The following is a 15,954-nucleotide window of genomic DNA, read 5'->3' as shown; positions in this document are numbered from 1 at the left end:
GTCGAAGGTGAGGAAGGAGCAGGAATATGTAAATGCACAAAAACAGATCTAGAAAGGTCTGTCTCAAGCGTATGCACATAGAATACGTATGTATGCCTAACAAAAAGGGGAAATTACGTCACAGTGAAGAAAATTTAGTACAAGAAAAGCCTCCCATACAGCTACCCCTCCTAATCAGGTGTTGGTTGGCATCTGAAGATCTACTTTTTTGTTACTATGTATTACTTACCCACAATACCGGTTTCACTGTGACATTTCACACAAGTGTAGACTATGATCACACTCACTCCCATTACTTCTCTTGTCCCCTCCCCCCCGCCCTTCTCCTTTCAGTCCCTGTGTACGACACAATGAGCTTCACCGGGCTGGCTTACAGGAGCTCGGGTAAGCAGAGGTTACGTCCTGGCTCTCCTCTGTCATCTAGTCTTTGCCTACTCACACTGTTTCATTTCCTTACAGCCATACAGATGGTCAACAAATTTGATCTAGTAAATTAATATCAATTTTTAAAGACTTTCTCATGTTTTTAGCTTTTTTGGGGGGGGGAGGGGGGGTTAAAGATTACACAGTCTTAGTAAGCAGGCTGGTCCAAAGTACATAAACCCAAAGGACGTGGCCGTGTAGCTCTACCACGGCTTGTTTGGGAGGTAGAAGCTGTTTTGGGAGGGACTTACAGCTGGTGGGAGGGTGCTGAGATCCACCTTCCTCAGGTGGGCTGGATCTATGCATCCCCATGGCTGCTCCAAGAGGTGGCACTTACACACTAGATTGTTAGGTCCTTAAACGTTACATGGTGCCTTTGGTGGAAAAGGTTATCTCATGCTGCACAGTATGCAATAAAGAGGATACACCACAGTAACAGCCATTTCCCTGAATGCTGGGTTTTTCCCCACCTACACCACTACTGGCTTCTGTAATAATGTAAGACTGTTTTATTTATTTTTATGAATACATTCTTAATGAAGGGTTGTACAGTTTAGAATTCCACCAGCGAGGGATAGAAGTGTCTACTTTCTCTCTAACAATAGGTCCTTCTTATGCAAATTACCCATGTGACCAGTATACATCCTCTGAGAAGTTAGCATCCCAACACAATGACTTCAGAGACCATGTGGTACTTACCATGTGGCACAGGCTCCGGGAAAACTGCCAGCACTGAGTCGGCTAAGAAGGTGCCCTGGACATGCTACTTAATGACTCCCGCTGTCATTACCCAAGTTCGTTTCTACTCTTGAAAATGAAGGATTTATTTTTACATTTATTATAGGAAGGGAGAGGGTAGTCAGAGGACCAAGTGGGTCTCAGGGGTCACACTCAAATCACCAATCAGACTTGGTGGCTAGCTCCTTTCCCCACTGAGCCAGCTGCTCTTTTATGAAGAATTATTATTGTGGGTAGGAGGCACTCATCCAGTGTGCACGGACACTCGACGGTCAGCTCTCTTTCCATTTGTGTGGGTTCCAGGGATTGATGACCCTGCTTGTGCTGCAAGCACCTTTACCTACTGAGCAGCTCACTGGCCCTTCAATCACAACTCAGGTTTGATGTCCCTTTGGGTAACTTGAAGGCAGGTGACATCCCAAATGAATGTTCCCACATGCAAGCCAGGGTTCTGGGTTAGACGAGCTGTCGTGTCTGGTTGATGAAGTCTAATCCAAACAATTTGCTTTAACAACTGCTCCTCCAAAGCACTCACCATGTGTGATGCTCTCCCCCTGATTAATCTGTGCAAACAGTGCTGAGCGGGAAGCAGAGTCGTCGGAGCCGGAACTGGTAGGGACTGGGGGAGGGGGTGGCCCCGGTGGAGGGGGAGGCGGCCCCGATCCCACAGAGGGTCCGGAAGGCAGTCCACTCAGTTCTTTCGCCACAGGCCCCTGAACAGGAAGTGCAGGGAATATAGTCAGCCTCTTGTTATGCTGTGTATTTTCTTTATTTGTTGTGCTCTGTGTATTTATTAGAGCATTCAGCTTAGTAAGTATAATAGGGGTCTATCTTATATTTTTTAAATTTCATTTACTTTTAACTTACTTTTTTATTATTTTATGTGTATGGGTATCTTGCTTGCATGCACGGCTGTGTACCACAGGTGTGCTTGGTGCTCAGGGAGGCCAGAGAGGGGGTTGGTGTTACAGACAATTGCGAGCTGCCCAGTGGGCCTAGGGAATCAAAACCAGGTCCTCTAACAGGTCAGTCAGTGCTCTTAACTGCTAGGCCATCTCTCCAGCCCCATGTCTCTCCATTTTTTTTTTAAAATGGCTGTGATATGGGCTGATGTACTTATTTATACTTTTTTTTCCCTCTTTTTTGAGACAGGGTCTCATGTATCCCAGGCTGGCCTGGAAGTTACTATGTAGCAGAGGGATTGCCTTGAAATCCTGATCCTCCTGTCTCCGTCTCCTGAGGGAACACACGTGTTGTGAGAATTTGCTCCACCAATGACCTTGAGGTATCAAGGCCCAATAGGGGCGTGGTTTTCTCTGGGTATCTAACTGCTTAAAATTGAGGAGGGGGCATGCATTCGGTCTCTCTTGAGGTGGTCGGAGACCAGAAGGCTGCTTCCATCGACCACCCACCCCCACCACTGGGCAGAATGGAGGCCAATGACGGCTGTTTACTTTGTTCTGTATCCAAGAGTGTATTTCTCCCCATTTTATATCTTAAATAAATCCTTGATACCCTTTAATGGACTCTCATGGATTTGTTTAACATATACGTGTGACATCATGACTTGGGAATTAAGCCCAGAGCTCCTTGGATGCTAGGCTAACACTCTACCAACTAAACTATATTCCCATAGCCCTGTCTTTATAGTCTGTGTGTGTCTGTATGTGTGCATGCACTCATGTGTACACATAAGGGAGCAGATGCACATTTATTATCTGTATTTTTTTAATTCCTTGAAAGCTGGGATAGCATGACTCATTCATCTGTAACTGTCCTCCAGCACCAATCAATGTCCCTGACCAGTATTTAATAAAGCCAACTAGAATCCAGGCCTGGGGATATACCTGAAACCCTGGGTTCAATCCCCAGCACACTTTAAAAGCTGTCATGGTAGGATGTACCTATAATCTCAGCACTTGAGAAGCGGAAGCATGAGGATCAGAAGTTCAAAGGTTATCCTGGAGAGAGAAGGAGAGGAAGAGAGAAAGGAGGACTCACTAACCGTCTTGCTCCAGGCCAGGCTAGTGGTGTGGAACTCCTTGATATAAGCCTGCAGTTCTGTCCAGATACTCAAGTAAGCTTTGACCCAGTCCACATGCTTCTTATCCCTGGGAAAGTTAAAAAAGAATTTCAAGAGTGTGATAATAGTGACTCCAGACCCCTCCTGCCCATGGGCTCACATCCTTCTGCTGGGGCATTTCTTAGGCTCTGCTCAATGGCAGCTTCTCTATCATCATTAATAGTTTAATTTATAAATAATTAATAGTTTAATTAATTTATTTTATGTGTACGGGTGTTTTGCCTACAAGTATATCTGTACACCATGTGTATGCCTGATGCTGGAGGAGGCCAGACTAGGGTATTGGATCCCCTGACTGGAGTTATAGATGGTTGTGAGCCTCCATGTGGGTGTTGGGAATCAAAGCAGAGTCCTCCCCAAGAGAAGCCAGCGCTCATAACTCCTGAGCCATCTCTCTAGCCTCTCATCAATGATGTTTTTCTTAAAACTGGGCAAAGTGGTACACACCTTAATCCTAGCACTTGGGAAGTAGAGGAGGTGGATCTCTGAGTTCAAGGCCAGCCTGATCTACAGAGTTGAGTTCCAGGACAGCCAGGGATACATACAGAAACCCTGTCTCGAAACAAAAACAAAACCACACAAAACAAGATGAAAGAACCAAAATCAAACCTTCCCCTTCCCCTAATGAGACCGAACTCCAGGAGGACAGGGGCGCTGGCTTGATGGCTATCTTTGACAGCACTGTTTACTAGTGTTTTTGTTAGGACCAGAAATGTAGTTTTCAAAATATGCCACAGGCAGAACCGAGCAGCAAAGTGGTAAAAGCAGGCATTTGTGCAGGAGCCCCAGTGGAGCCAAGATGACTCAAGCACTGCCATGGAACTGAGGGACTCCAGGAGCCCAGTGCCCCTGTCAGAGCAGGCTCCCAACTGAAGATGTTCCTTTAAGAGGAAACCATCAGCCGGGCAGTGGTGGCACACACCTTGAATCCCAGCACTCTGGAGGAGGGGCAGGCGGACTTCTGAGTTTGAGGCCAGCCTGGTCTACAGAGTAAGTTCCAGGACAGCCAGGGCTACACAGAGAAACCCTGTCTCAAAAAAAAAAAAAAAGGAACAATCAGTGTTTATTATAGAAGATACACTGCACTGTGTCTAGAATAATCCCTTCTCTTTCTAAATGGTAGCTGGAAGACTCTGTGATTATTTAGCCCAAGACCTAGTTTCGTCAGCTATAAAATGATAGGGTAAATTCCAAGCAGAGTATGGGGTAATTCCAGGCTGCTAGAAAGATTAAAGAAAGTGTGTGGTGTTGTGGACACATTTCACACAAATGAAGGTTTATTTCTTACACAACTAGTCAACAAATGTCTACTGACTGATCGTGGTCTGGACAGCTATAAAGCTAGTAATTGTAGTCACTCCAGCTCAAAATTAGCAATAGAGAGAGAAGTCACTTGGGACTAGCATGATTATGTGGTTAGCACGCAGTAACCCCCTTACTGAACCCCGGTGTTGGCCAGGCAGCCTTGCTGTCACTTTATCTGAATACGTGAATATGCAAGGTCATTTTCTAGCTAAGTCCCACTGACCCCTCTGCCACAGTACCACTGCTGAGACAGAACAACACGAGAGCAAAATCTGATACAAAGAAGCAACTCCTGGGGTTGGAGATGGCTCAGTGGTTAAGAGTGGTGGCTGCTGTTCCAGAGGACCCGGGTTCAATGGTATCTCACAGGATCTGTAACTCCAGTCCCAGGAGATCCTAAGCTCTCTTCTGGCCGCTGAAGACACCATGCATATACAAAGTGCACATAGTTACACACAGGCAAAACACCAGAACAGATAAGAATAATACAGTATTTAAGTGTGACAGGGGACAACTTCAAGGGCATTAATCCGCGTTACCTCCAGCACAACCCCTAAACCTGGGAGACTAAGGTCTAAGAAACTGAAGAGCGTCTGCCATTCAAAGTGGAAAAAGAAAGAGAAGCAGAACTAGTTCCTGCTTGCAAATGCATTGTCTATGAGCCGGGGTCCACCGAGCTTCCCACAGAACAGCGCTGCAGTGACAGGCAACACAGAAGCCCTCCAGGGAGCAGCCAGCTGCACCTGTCCTGTCCCCAGACTCACACATCTTTGTACTCCTTCAGCACTCGGTTTGTGTAAAACATGGCAGCATCAGTCATCTCTTTCACAAAGGGGCCGGGTTTTGCAGCCTGTGGAGGAAGAAGCAGTCGGTGACTGAGGGCCTCTGCTGCTTAGTCCATTGTCGTCGTGGTCGTCCATCCGTCGTCCCCATCCCTCCCACTCCCCCCCACTCCCCCACCCCCGCTTCCCTCTTACCATAGCCACCCAGCCCAGGGCCTGGATGCTTTCACTGACAGCTGACAAATGATTGAAGAACTTGCTGCCTCGGTTCTTCTCCCGGAAGGTTATAACTTCTTGGATCTGCTCTGAGATGGGTGCCAACAAATCAGAGAGCTTATTCTACAAGAGATGAGAAATGATTGTGGTTAGGATTTCTGTAAAAGCTACAGATGCTGATCAACTCTTGATTCTGAAGGCAAGCTTTCCCCCTCTTTAGAGACAATATTCTATGTAGTCTAGACTCCAGGATACTTCTGCCTCAGCCTCCCAAATGTTGAAATTATAACCATGTGCTAAAGTACCTGATGATGTAAGAATTTGTTACGGTCTACAGTGAGCACACAAGTAAACGCCGTATCCCTCCTGCTTTGAATCATGTGGCTAAGATACTGCTCACATCCTTCCTCTGCATAAAGTTTCAACTACTCAGGAGAGACTCTGTTCAAGATCCATATTCTATACCAGGAAAGCCTACCATTCAGGCCACTTGTCTCTTTTCGGACCCCCTAATAGATAAAAGATGCCACTTTATTTTTGTCTGTTCACTTACATTCTCTTTTTCCACCTATCCAAATGCTTCATGAGTAGCCCTGCTACCCCAGCCATGGCATGCTTCTATATCATGTGAAAATACAAACAGTCTTGGCACCATACCACACACAACACTGCAAACTACCACTGGACCCATGTATGTTCTTCCTTTCCTTTGTTTCTCTGTGAGACAAGGTCTTATGCAGCCCAGGCTGGTCTTTATGTAGCTGAGGATAACCTTAAACTCCTCCTGATTTTCTGTCTCTACCTCCCAAATGCTAGGATTAAAGGTATACCACCAAGCCTGGTGTAAATATGCTTTTCTTTTCCTGTTAATTTTTCAAAGGCAAGGGCTTTGTCCGAGTTCCCCTTTGTCCTCCATGTACCATGAGCCACACAGCAGCTGCTGAATAGAGAGCTGGTGATTCAAATGCAGTCAGTGATGCTGCCATTCCAAGCTGCTTAGCAAAATGGATGAACCTCCTGTTTCCATTTTTTTGATTCTGCCTTCAAAACTGTTTCCTAATCATGTCAGTTCTCAGATCCTACATGCACACAGTCTAATGAGAAGTGTGAAAACTTCTTCTCTAAAAGCCCAGTCAGTAAATATTTGTTCCCAGAAAACCTCATTTCCAGCTGGGCGGTGGCACACGCCTTTAATCCCAGCACTCGGGAGGCAGAGACAGGCAGTTCTCTGTGAGTTCGAGGCCAGCCTGGTCTACAGAGTGAGTTCCATGATAGCCAGGGCTATTTCACAGAGAAACTCTGTCTCCAAAAAAAAAAAAAAAAAAAAAAAAAACCAACAAAACAAAACACACAAAAAAAACTTTATTTCCATACATGGGAGACAGGTCAGATTGGGTCGCAACTTGTAGCTTTGCTAACACTTGGTCTAAAACATGACAATGTCTCAGCTGCTTTATTTATTTGGGAAAGTATGAGCTTGGAGAAAAGATCGAGATAAAACTCTCATCACTCAAGACAGATATTTCAATTATCCTGCATTATTTTCGCATTACTTAGGCTTGACACGGATCAAGTGTTTAATTTTAGCTTTAGCAGGCAGACTTGTTTTATAATCTTCTACGACTAGGAAAGCCTAAGACAGAAGACTCTTTCCTTCTGAGAACACTCTCATTTCTCTAATTTAACTTTCCACATCTTGTAGCACACAATGCTGAAGTACGAGTTAAAGGAAGACCCTGAGATCAGTAAAGAATAAGGGGAGTCACAGCTCCAGAGGCTTGGGTGCTCCCCCACAGCCTTGCCCACCTATCAGAAAACACCAGAGCCGCCTGTTTGCTGACAGAGGCAGCAGCGTCCCAGGGGCAACTCAAGTTATAGACAAAATGACAGAAAACAAAAGTCACCAGGGACCTGTAGCTACCCAAGGCACATTCCCACGAGGGCTCTTGATTCGGAATGACTGTATATTACCACGAGTATGATAGGTCTATTACAGCATGTTGTGACCGAGCAACAGAACAAACTAAACCACCTAGTAATGAATGAACTTACACCGGCTGGCTGCTGGCACTGAGAAGCTGTAACCAGGAGAGCTCGCTCCAACTTCAGGCCTGTGTGGACCATCTCCGCCTGCAGGAAGAAACAATCAGCCATCCATGCCACACGACAATGGAGAGGTCCTAATCAAGTAGAACCTGAAACCTCCATGTCACAGGCCCTGACAGTATCCAAGCCCTCCATGCTGTCTGCCTCATGTATCCTAGAGTCCAGGGACTGATACCAGAATCACATTTCCTATTGTTCTTGTTGGAACTTTCAACGACAAATAGCCAGAGCTGGAAATGAGGATAATTATGACTAGTCTTAGGTGAAGGTGGGTTAGTGAGTTCACATGAAGTGCTTTGGGATTTGTTTGGTGAGGGGCTCTGTGAATGCCAGGCAAACACTCCACCACCGAGCTAATAATACATCACAGCCCCACATAAATTTGTTTATATTTATTTTTATTCATGTATCTCTGTGTGCATATACCTCACTGTGTGCAGATCCCAATGGAGGCCATAAAAAGGTGTCAGGTTCCTTGAACTGGAGCCGTAAATGGCTGTGACCCACCTGATGCTGGTGCTGGGAAGAGGGCTCAGGCCATCTGCCAGGGCAGCATCTCTGCGGCTCCTTACTCTACTTTTTGATGTTTTGAGATGGGGATCTTACTTTATAGCCTGCCTAAGTAAACCTTAAAACTGTGGCCTCCTCCTGCCTTAGTCCCCCAAGACTAGGAAGACAGGTGGGAGCTACTACATGCAGCTGGATTTGTACTTTCAAAGATAAAAGTGACACATGTTTTGAAATGTTTTTCAAGGGGCTGGAGAGGGCTCAGCAGTTAAGAGCAGCAGCTGTTCCTCCAAAGGACCCAGAGTTAATTCCCTGCATCCACTGTGGCTCACACCATCTGTAACTCCCACTTCCAGGGGATCTGATGCCCTCTTCTGGCCTCTGAGGGCACCGTGCATACAAGTGGCATACAGATGTGCATGCAGGCAAAATCTGGATGCATAAAATTTTTTTTTAATTTCTTTAATTCTTCTTCAAATATTACAGAACTGTCCAAAGTAAAAAATGTAACACCACTCCCCCACCACTGGCAAGTCCCAGCACTAGTCCATAAGGCTTAGAGCTCTCATACACTGCCAACAGCTAGTGTATAAGGGGCTCAGGACCAGTTAGAAAATCCTAAACGTAGTACTGTTTAGAAATGATCATTTCGTGCCCCAGCAGAAAGGTGCTGGGCCCCAGAAGAGATGCAGAACGTATATGTGAGTGTGGGATGCAGGTGGTGGTGACAGGGTAGGAGGCGGTGCATGAAGGGACGTGGGTGGACAGGCATCTGTCATTGCCTGTTCGTTTCTCACAGGGGACTGTAAGTGTGAAAGTAACCCATATTAGCATAACTAATAACTACCAAGCATGCTTTTGGAAATGCTAAGTCAGGATAATGATTCTCTGGAATAAGCCCACCCTCCGCTTAGTTATGTAACATGAAGATAAGACTGCTAACACATTCTTCACCACAAAGATGAACACGGCTGTATTTTATGAACAAACAAGCTCTCTCAAAGAAACACACAGAATATGTAATAGAAACAGGAGGCCTAGGAAAATGAAACCATTTCTGTGCCCAGACCAATGCAGGTAGAAGAAAAGGAGCCGGGATGCTCCAGAGGGCTTAGCTGAAGGTGAAGGAGATGTGAAGAAACCCGCCAGGCCTTAAACAGGAAGGAAAGAAAGACCCCATATCCTTACATGTTTCTGTACGTCTCCCCCAATCTCCTTACTCATCTTCAAGTACTCTGCCACGGGATTGGCGAGCAGTGAGTCAAATGCCTGCACATACGGAACTGCTCCTGGGGAAGGAAGGCAGACACACAACAGGAAGAATCAGTTGCGCAACAGAAGGATTAAAACATGCGTGGGTGACGTGTGAGCTGGCACGTATGCGGACGTCAGAGGACTACTTCAGGTCTCTGTCCTTGCCTTCTGCTCTGACACAGCATCCCTTTTTGTTCACGACTGCACACACCCGGCTGATGAGCCCGGCAGCTTCCCGGGAGGCACTGGGATTACAGACACGTGCTACTGTGTCCAGCACTGAGTGGGTTCTGTGGATCGGAACTCAGGTTTTCGAGCTTGTTTGGCAAGCACTCAACGGGCTGAGCTATCTCCCCAGACAGGAGATGTTTCTTGACAAGTGGAAAGCCAAGGAGGCACAGTGCACAGGAAACTAGAGCAGCAGTCGGGCAGCAGAGCTGTCTCTAGCACGATCACTAACTGCCTCTGTGGCATCTTTACTCTCCAGGCTCAATGTTCTTCACCTATCGAGTGAAAATAAACACAACGAACGATCCTCCAGGATTCCTTTCAGCTCTAACATTTTATGTGTCAGTTACTGTATAAGCAAATGGTTAATTGGCCAAATCATTTATTTAGAAATAAGAAACTTTGATATCATTTGTCATTTGACAGAATGACTGAAGTCATTCTGCTAAAGGGCAGGAAACATCACACAAGCAGGAAGTTCTTGTGTTAAAAATTACTTAACCACAGACCTCCCTGTGCCAAGTCGCTTCCTTCCTTATCTGTTCACAGGAGACGAACTACCTAAGGTAAGTCTGGGAGGTAGGCTCCCGGGACAGAAAGACTGAGGCAGGGGCAACTCAGGGTACCCCGCCGGGTCTGGCTTACCTTTTGCAGGACTGTCTCCATATCCACAGTGCATGTCAGAGGTATGTGATGACACTGCCTCCAGGCGGCCCACTGCTCTCTCCAATCTTTCTACAAGATTTTGCATGTCAGCCATAATGTTCCACCTGCTGAAACAGATCAAATGTCAAGTGTTATTTTAATATTAGACCCACATGAGGTGAGAAGGATGCCAGTTCTGTGGAACAGGATAATTTAGTAATAAAATACAGTGGCAAAGTCATCTAAAAAATTTGCAAAACCATGCAGACTTCATTAAGTAAGAAAACTACTCAGGAAAAAGTGTTCACTAATGTAAATCTTATTCAAATACCTATTGAGTACTTAGTATATACTAACAAATATTTGTGTGAGAATTTAGAATTTACAAAGTATAGTCATACATATTTTCTCAGGTTAAGCCTCCCTACAACTATTTGGAATAATTACTATACTCCTTTTGGGGGGATGGAGGGTGAGCCCAGGTCTTCATCAATGCTCGGCAAGCACTCCATCAAACTCTCAACCACTACTATACTCTTAAAGAGAGACATTTAATTCTTAGTAACATTCAATGACTTGTCTCTAGTCACACACTAGTTACTACAGATGCCAACTTTCAAATCTCTTAGCTATGTGTTCAATGTGGTTTCCATCCCACCCCCAACTTCCTGCTGTCTTCAGTGGGACATCACACACCAGGATAAATACCAGCCTTGTTAACTTTTTATTGATGGCAGCGGTGGCGGGGCGAGGGTACTTAATGTATACACTAACCACCACCCAGCAAACAGGGAAAAAGCCGAAGATGGCATAAGCTGCAGACAGAGTGGCATGGGGTTTCAGAGAAGGGCTGAGTGTATCAGCTGGGAGGATCAGATAAGGGTATCATGAAGCTGCCATCTGAGCCAGGCTCAAAAGAGAATGGGTAGGGTCTGGATAAGCAGCCAGGAAGGAGACGACAGACCTGAAAGCTTGTTATAAACTTGTCAGAGTCCCTTCCTGAAATGGCCTCATTCACTGTCCAAGATCCTAAAGAAAGTAAGCTCCAAGGGAGGAGAAAGTGTTGGTTATCTATTTGGTTCTTACTCTACTCTTCCATCTGGATCACTATCTGGCAGGTTAGGTTGGAGGTGTGCGGTACGTATTTATGAACCTATACATATTATGAAACCACAGAGGGACAAGGGCTCTGACAGCTGCTCTGACTACACACCAAGTGTGAAACATTACCTATCTGCACCTGTACAAGGTAACTGTGACTGTAGAATTTCAGTTAAAGCCTTGACTTATATTCCAATTCATCAAAACATTCGGTAGTTCAAATAACTGAGCTGACTGGACTCAGTGACTCCTACAACAATTATGATTCTTCCATAAAATCATAGACAGCATACCAGAATATCCCCCTCTACCACACTGGCCGCCCAGTGCAGGAGATGAGCAGCTTGCCAGACAATACAATCCCTGTTCGTTCTTCTCTGTGAGCAGGTCCTATCTCTCTGGACCCAGTCACTTGTTACCAAATGTTATTTAAGAGTGTTAGTGTGAAAAAAATAAGCGTGAAAAAAATCAAAGCAACCTTTCTGTTTCCTGACCTGAAGAAGCACATAAACCTCTAGGCCAACCCCTACTCACAAGCACCAGAGACCAGGGACAGCAGACCCCCACTCTCCCTCACATTAGCAAAAGCATCAATAATAGCCATCCTGCTTCCCTGTTCCATTCTGGGCACTGGCCAAGGCACTCACATCTAATCCACACTATAAGTCTAGGGGAAGAAACTAAATCCTAAAGCTATGGTCCATGCACAGCACTCAGTTGTATAACATGCTCTGTCACACACAAAGGCAACCAGTGAGGCCAGTGCTAATACAGAAAATACAATACACACTGTGTAGGATTGTACATGCTACCGCAGCTGTGAAAACTAATTTCATTTTATTTTTAGATTTGTTTTTATTTTACATGAATGGGTGTTTTTGCTTACAAGTGTGTGTTGTTTGAATCTTAGATGGTCTTTTAATGAAAAACCCAGAGCCAGATATCAGGGTGAAAGCTGAAAGATCAGAGAAGCAGAGCAAGTCACAGCCAACCTCACCTCTCCAACTCCACGAATCCTCTAACTGAAATCCTGAGTCCTCACCCGAAAGGATCTCAGCTGAACTACTTTAGTTCCTGTTTCCTCACATCTTATATACCTCTCTCCGCCCTGTCGTCACTTCCTAGGATATTAAAGGCGTGTGTGTGTGTGTGTGTGTGTGTGTGTGTGTGTGTGTGTGTGTGTGTGTGCGTGCGCACGCGCTTCCCAGTACTGGGATTAATGGCGTGTGCCACCACTGCCTGGCTCTGCCTGGCTCTGTTTCCAGTGTGGCCTTGAACTCACAGAGATTCAGATGGATGTCTGCCTCCCATGTGACAGGATTAAGGGTGTGTGCCACCACTGTCTGGCCTCTGTATCTAATCTAGTGGCTGGCTCTGTCCTCTGATCCTCTGGCAAGCTTTATTGGGGTACACAAAATATCATGAAAAGTGTGTCTGTGTATTATGTATGTAGATGGTCCACAGAGGCAAGAAAAGGAGGTCAGATCTCCTGCAACTGAAGTTACAGATAGCTGTGAGCTGCCATGTCGGTGAAACTGAACCCAGGTCCTCAGGAAGTGCAGCCAGTGCTCTTAACCACTGAGCAATCTCTCCAGCCCTGAACACTCATCAATCATAACAGCTTTAGGGGCTGGAAAGAGGGATCAGTGTTAAAAGACTGTACTTCTCTTTCTGAGGACCTGAGTTCTATTCCTAGCACCACTTCAGACAGCTCCCAACCACCTGTAATTCCAACTCCAGGGAACTAACGACTTCTGGCCCCATGGGCACTTACACTCACATGCAGATACTCGCAAATACACAAAATTAAAAAAAAAAAAAATCTTCCTCCAACTCCCAAGTTACTAAAGATGACTCCGAATTCCAGATCCTCCTGCCTGTACCTCCCTCCCACATGCTAAGATTACAGGCATGAATCACCCTACCTGGATAAAGCTACTATTTATAGCTACTCTCCTCCTCTCTCTAACCAAATATAGAACTCTGGGGCTTTGGGGTTGTTTTGTTTTGTTTTGTGGGAATAGAGTGAGATTTGATGCGTTATGGGAAAGAATGTCCAGAAGCAAAGGGACTGAAAGACAAACCAAATAACACACCACTTTCCTCCCAAGTGCTCAGATTACAGGTGCAAGCCACCACTTCCCGCAAGACACACTTCTTACCCTATACACTCTCTTCAGGGTGGTCAGGTCCACTTCTCCCTAGCCTTCAACTGCTATTACTGTAGAAACACACCCAACCCACTCAAAAGCACCTATCTGTTAAAAACTTCAGAGCAGCATATCCAAGTCAAGCCATTCTTCCCGGATTCAGATCTTAGATCCAGCTTCCATTTAGACATCTAAACCTGGCTGTCCAGAAGGCACCTCAAACTGAAATACAATTCCCCATCTTCCCCAGCAAGCCCTGTCCACACTGTCTCAGTGGTCCAGCACTGCCGGCAGTCATATAAATACCTAAGCTAATAACTTGGAAAGTGTCAGCCATAGAATAGTGAACAAAAGTAGTCTTTCTGGTTTTTTGTTTTGTAGAAACAGGGTCTCACTTAGGGCAAGAGGGCCTCAAACTCTTGATTCTCCTGCCTATGTCTTCCAAATGCTTCATGGAACACCATCCGAAATAAACACACTACCGCCTCTATTTTATGTATCTCAAGAATAGAGAGATGTCCCTTGCCTTCATCCTGATGAAAAAACAAACAAACAAAAAACCCACTAAGGCTTTGCCTTGGTTACTGCCATTAACCTCCTAGCTAGTCTCCCCTAAGTTCAGCAACATACCCTTTCTTCATCCATCTCAAAGGCAAATGTAATTAGGATGTATTTTTTATTTTGTGTAGATATGGGGGGGGGGGCGCAGAGGACAGTTTTCAGGTGTTGATTTCTCCTTCTAGATAGAAGGTTTTGAGGCAGGATCTCTCAGTGTCTCTTGTGGTTGCGTTGTGTATGTGATCTTTGGTTGATTCTCTTGCCTCCGCCTCCCATCCTGCTGTAAGAATGCCTGGACTACAGATGTGAGCTCCAGCATCCAGCATCTGGGATTTTTTTCAACATGGGTTCCAAGAATCAAACTCAAGTTAATAGGTTTGTGCAGTGTGGGATTTTACTCACCGAACTATTGCCCCGACCCACAAAATTATCATGTTTTTAATTAATACCGTCTAGCATTTCCCACAGCAGGGTAAAGTCCAAATAAGTCTTTCCATAAGCTAGCTAGCCTTGCATTCTCACCTGTGCTCACCTGGTTTAATCTCTCACTCCACCTATCTTAACCACACTACAGCAACCAAGACCTACTGTAGCTGGAGTTTTCCTGCCTGGCCCACGGTCAGGACAAATCTATCACCTGCCAGTCCCACAGCCGCTCAGACCCAACCAAGTAAACACAGAGACTTATACTGCTTACAAACTGTATGGCTGTGGCAGGCTTCTTGCTGACTGTTCTTACAGCTTAAATTAATCCATTTCCATTAATCTATACCTTGCCACATGGCTCGTGGCTTACCAGCATCTTCACATGCTGCTTGTCATCGTGGCGGCTGGCAGTGTCTCTGACTCAGCCTTCCACTTCCCAGCTTTATTCTCCTCCTTGTCCCGCCTATACTTCCTCCTGCCTGACTACTGGCCAATCAGTGTTTTATTTACTAACCAATCAGAGCAACACATTTGCCATACAGAACATCCCACAGCAACTTACTTGTATTTCCATAAAAAGCCATGTCTTCTTTCATTTATTAGCTTGGTTGCACTTTACCCTATCTCTTTAAGACTCAGATAAGATATCACCTACCTAAAAATCATGCCCATTTATGTACTTTCATGATACTGTGCACTTATCTCTATCACCACACAGAGGCTTAAAATCATTTAATAACCAACAGGCTAGAGTTGGTAAGATGGCTCACCATATAAGGGCATTTGCCACCAAGCCTAATGACCTGAGTTAGATCCCTGGAACTTACATAATGGGGAAAAACATTCCTGCAAGTTGTCCTCCCACCTCTATGCTTCTGTGCAGATGGACAGGGACACGGACAGATAGACAAATGGACAGATGGATAAACACACACACGAACACACACATGAATACACATGTGATAGATAGATAGATAGATAGATACATACATACATACATACATACATATATTCATACACAGATGTAAAAGAAAGCAAACAGACAGGGACATGGACTGACAGACAGATGGACAAACACACACAATAAATAATAAATGAATGAATAAGTAAATAAATAAATGTAAAAGAAAGGAACCAATAGGCAATTTGCCACCCTGGGCAAGGATCATGACTTGTCTTTGTAAATACAGCATTACAAAATTAACAGGAGCTAAAAATACAGTAGGTTACACCAGGTCTTTGGATAGATGAATACACAAATTTGAGTGGAATCCTACCTACTAATATCTAAAAACAGGCCTGGCCTCTCTCCTTCCTGTCAACTCTGTGGGGAAGTGTTTTTCCTCCTTCTTATAATTCTTTGCTTACAAAAAATAATGCTCATCTAAAAATAAATCCTGCCTTCTCAGTCATAAATCACACTGATATACAG

At 45.1% G+C, this 15,954-nt stretch overlaps 1 protein-coding gene across 4 annotated transcripts in view; it reads right to left on the bottom strand.

The window, feature by feature from the left end:
* Positions 1-15,954, bottom strand: part of Cap1 (cyclase associated actin cytoskeleton regulatory protein 1) — a 28,580-nt gene that overhangs the window by 3,628 nt on the left and 8,998 nt on the right. For 2 of the 4 annotated variants that reach the window (XM_052715942.1, XM_052715945.1), the window contains exons 2-8: positions 10,288-10,415; positions 9,349-9,449; positions 7,600-7,677; positions 5,527-5,670; positions 5,314-5,399; positions 3,167-3,272; positions 1,697-1,874 (exon numbers count right to left, since the gene is read on the bottom strand). In XM_052715942.1, coding sequence (XP_052571902.1) covers positions 1,697-1,874; positions 3,167-3,272; positions 5,314-5,399; positions 5,527-5,670; positions 7,600-7,677; positions 9,349-9,449; positions 10,288-10,402 — 808 coding nt within the window. In that variant the 5' untranslated portion in view covers positions 10,403-10,415. The remainder of the gene's footprint in view (positions 1-1,696; positions 1,875-3,166; positions 3,273-5,313; positions 5,400-5,526; positions 5,671-7,599; positions 7,678-9,348; positions 9,450-10,287; positions 10,416-15,954) is intronic. The other 2 variants (XM_052715944.1, XM_052715946.1) reach the window with 1 other exon arrangement.

Source organism: Peromyscus californicus, unplaced genomic scaffold (genome assembly GCF_007827085.1).
Source record: "Peromyscus californicus insignis strain IS unplaced genomic scaffold, ASM782708v3 Scaffold_5__1_contigs__length_169319896, whole genome shotgun sequence".
In the NCBI taxonomy this organism is placed as follows: Eukaryota; Metazoa; Chordata; class Mammalia; order Rodentia; family Cricetidae; genus Peromyscus; species Peromyscus californicus.
Note: the sequence above shows the minus strand (reverse complement) of the source record. Positions and strands in the feature narration are given on the sequence as shown.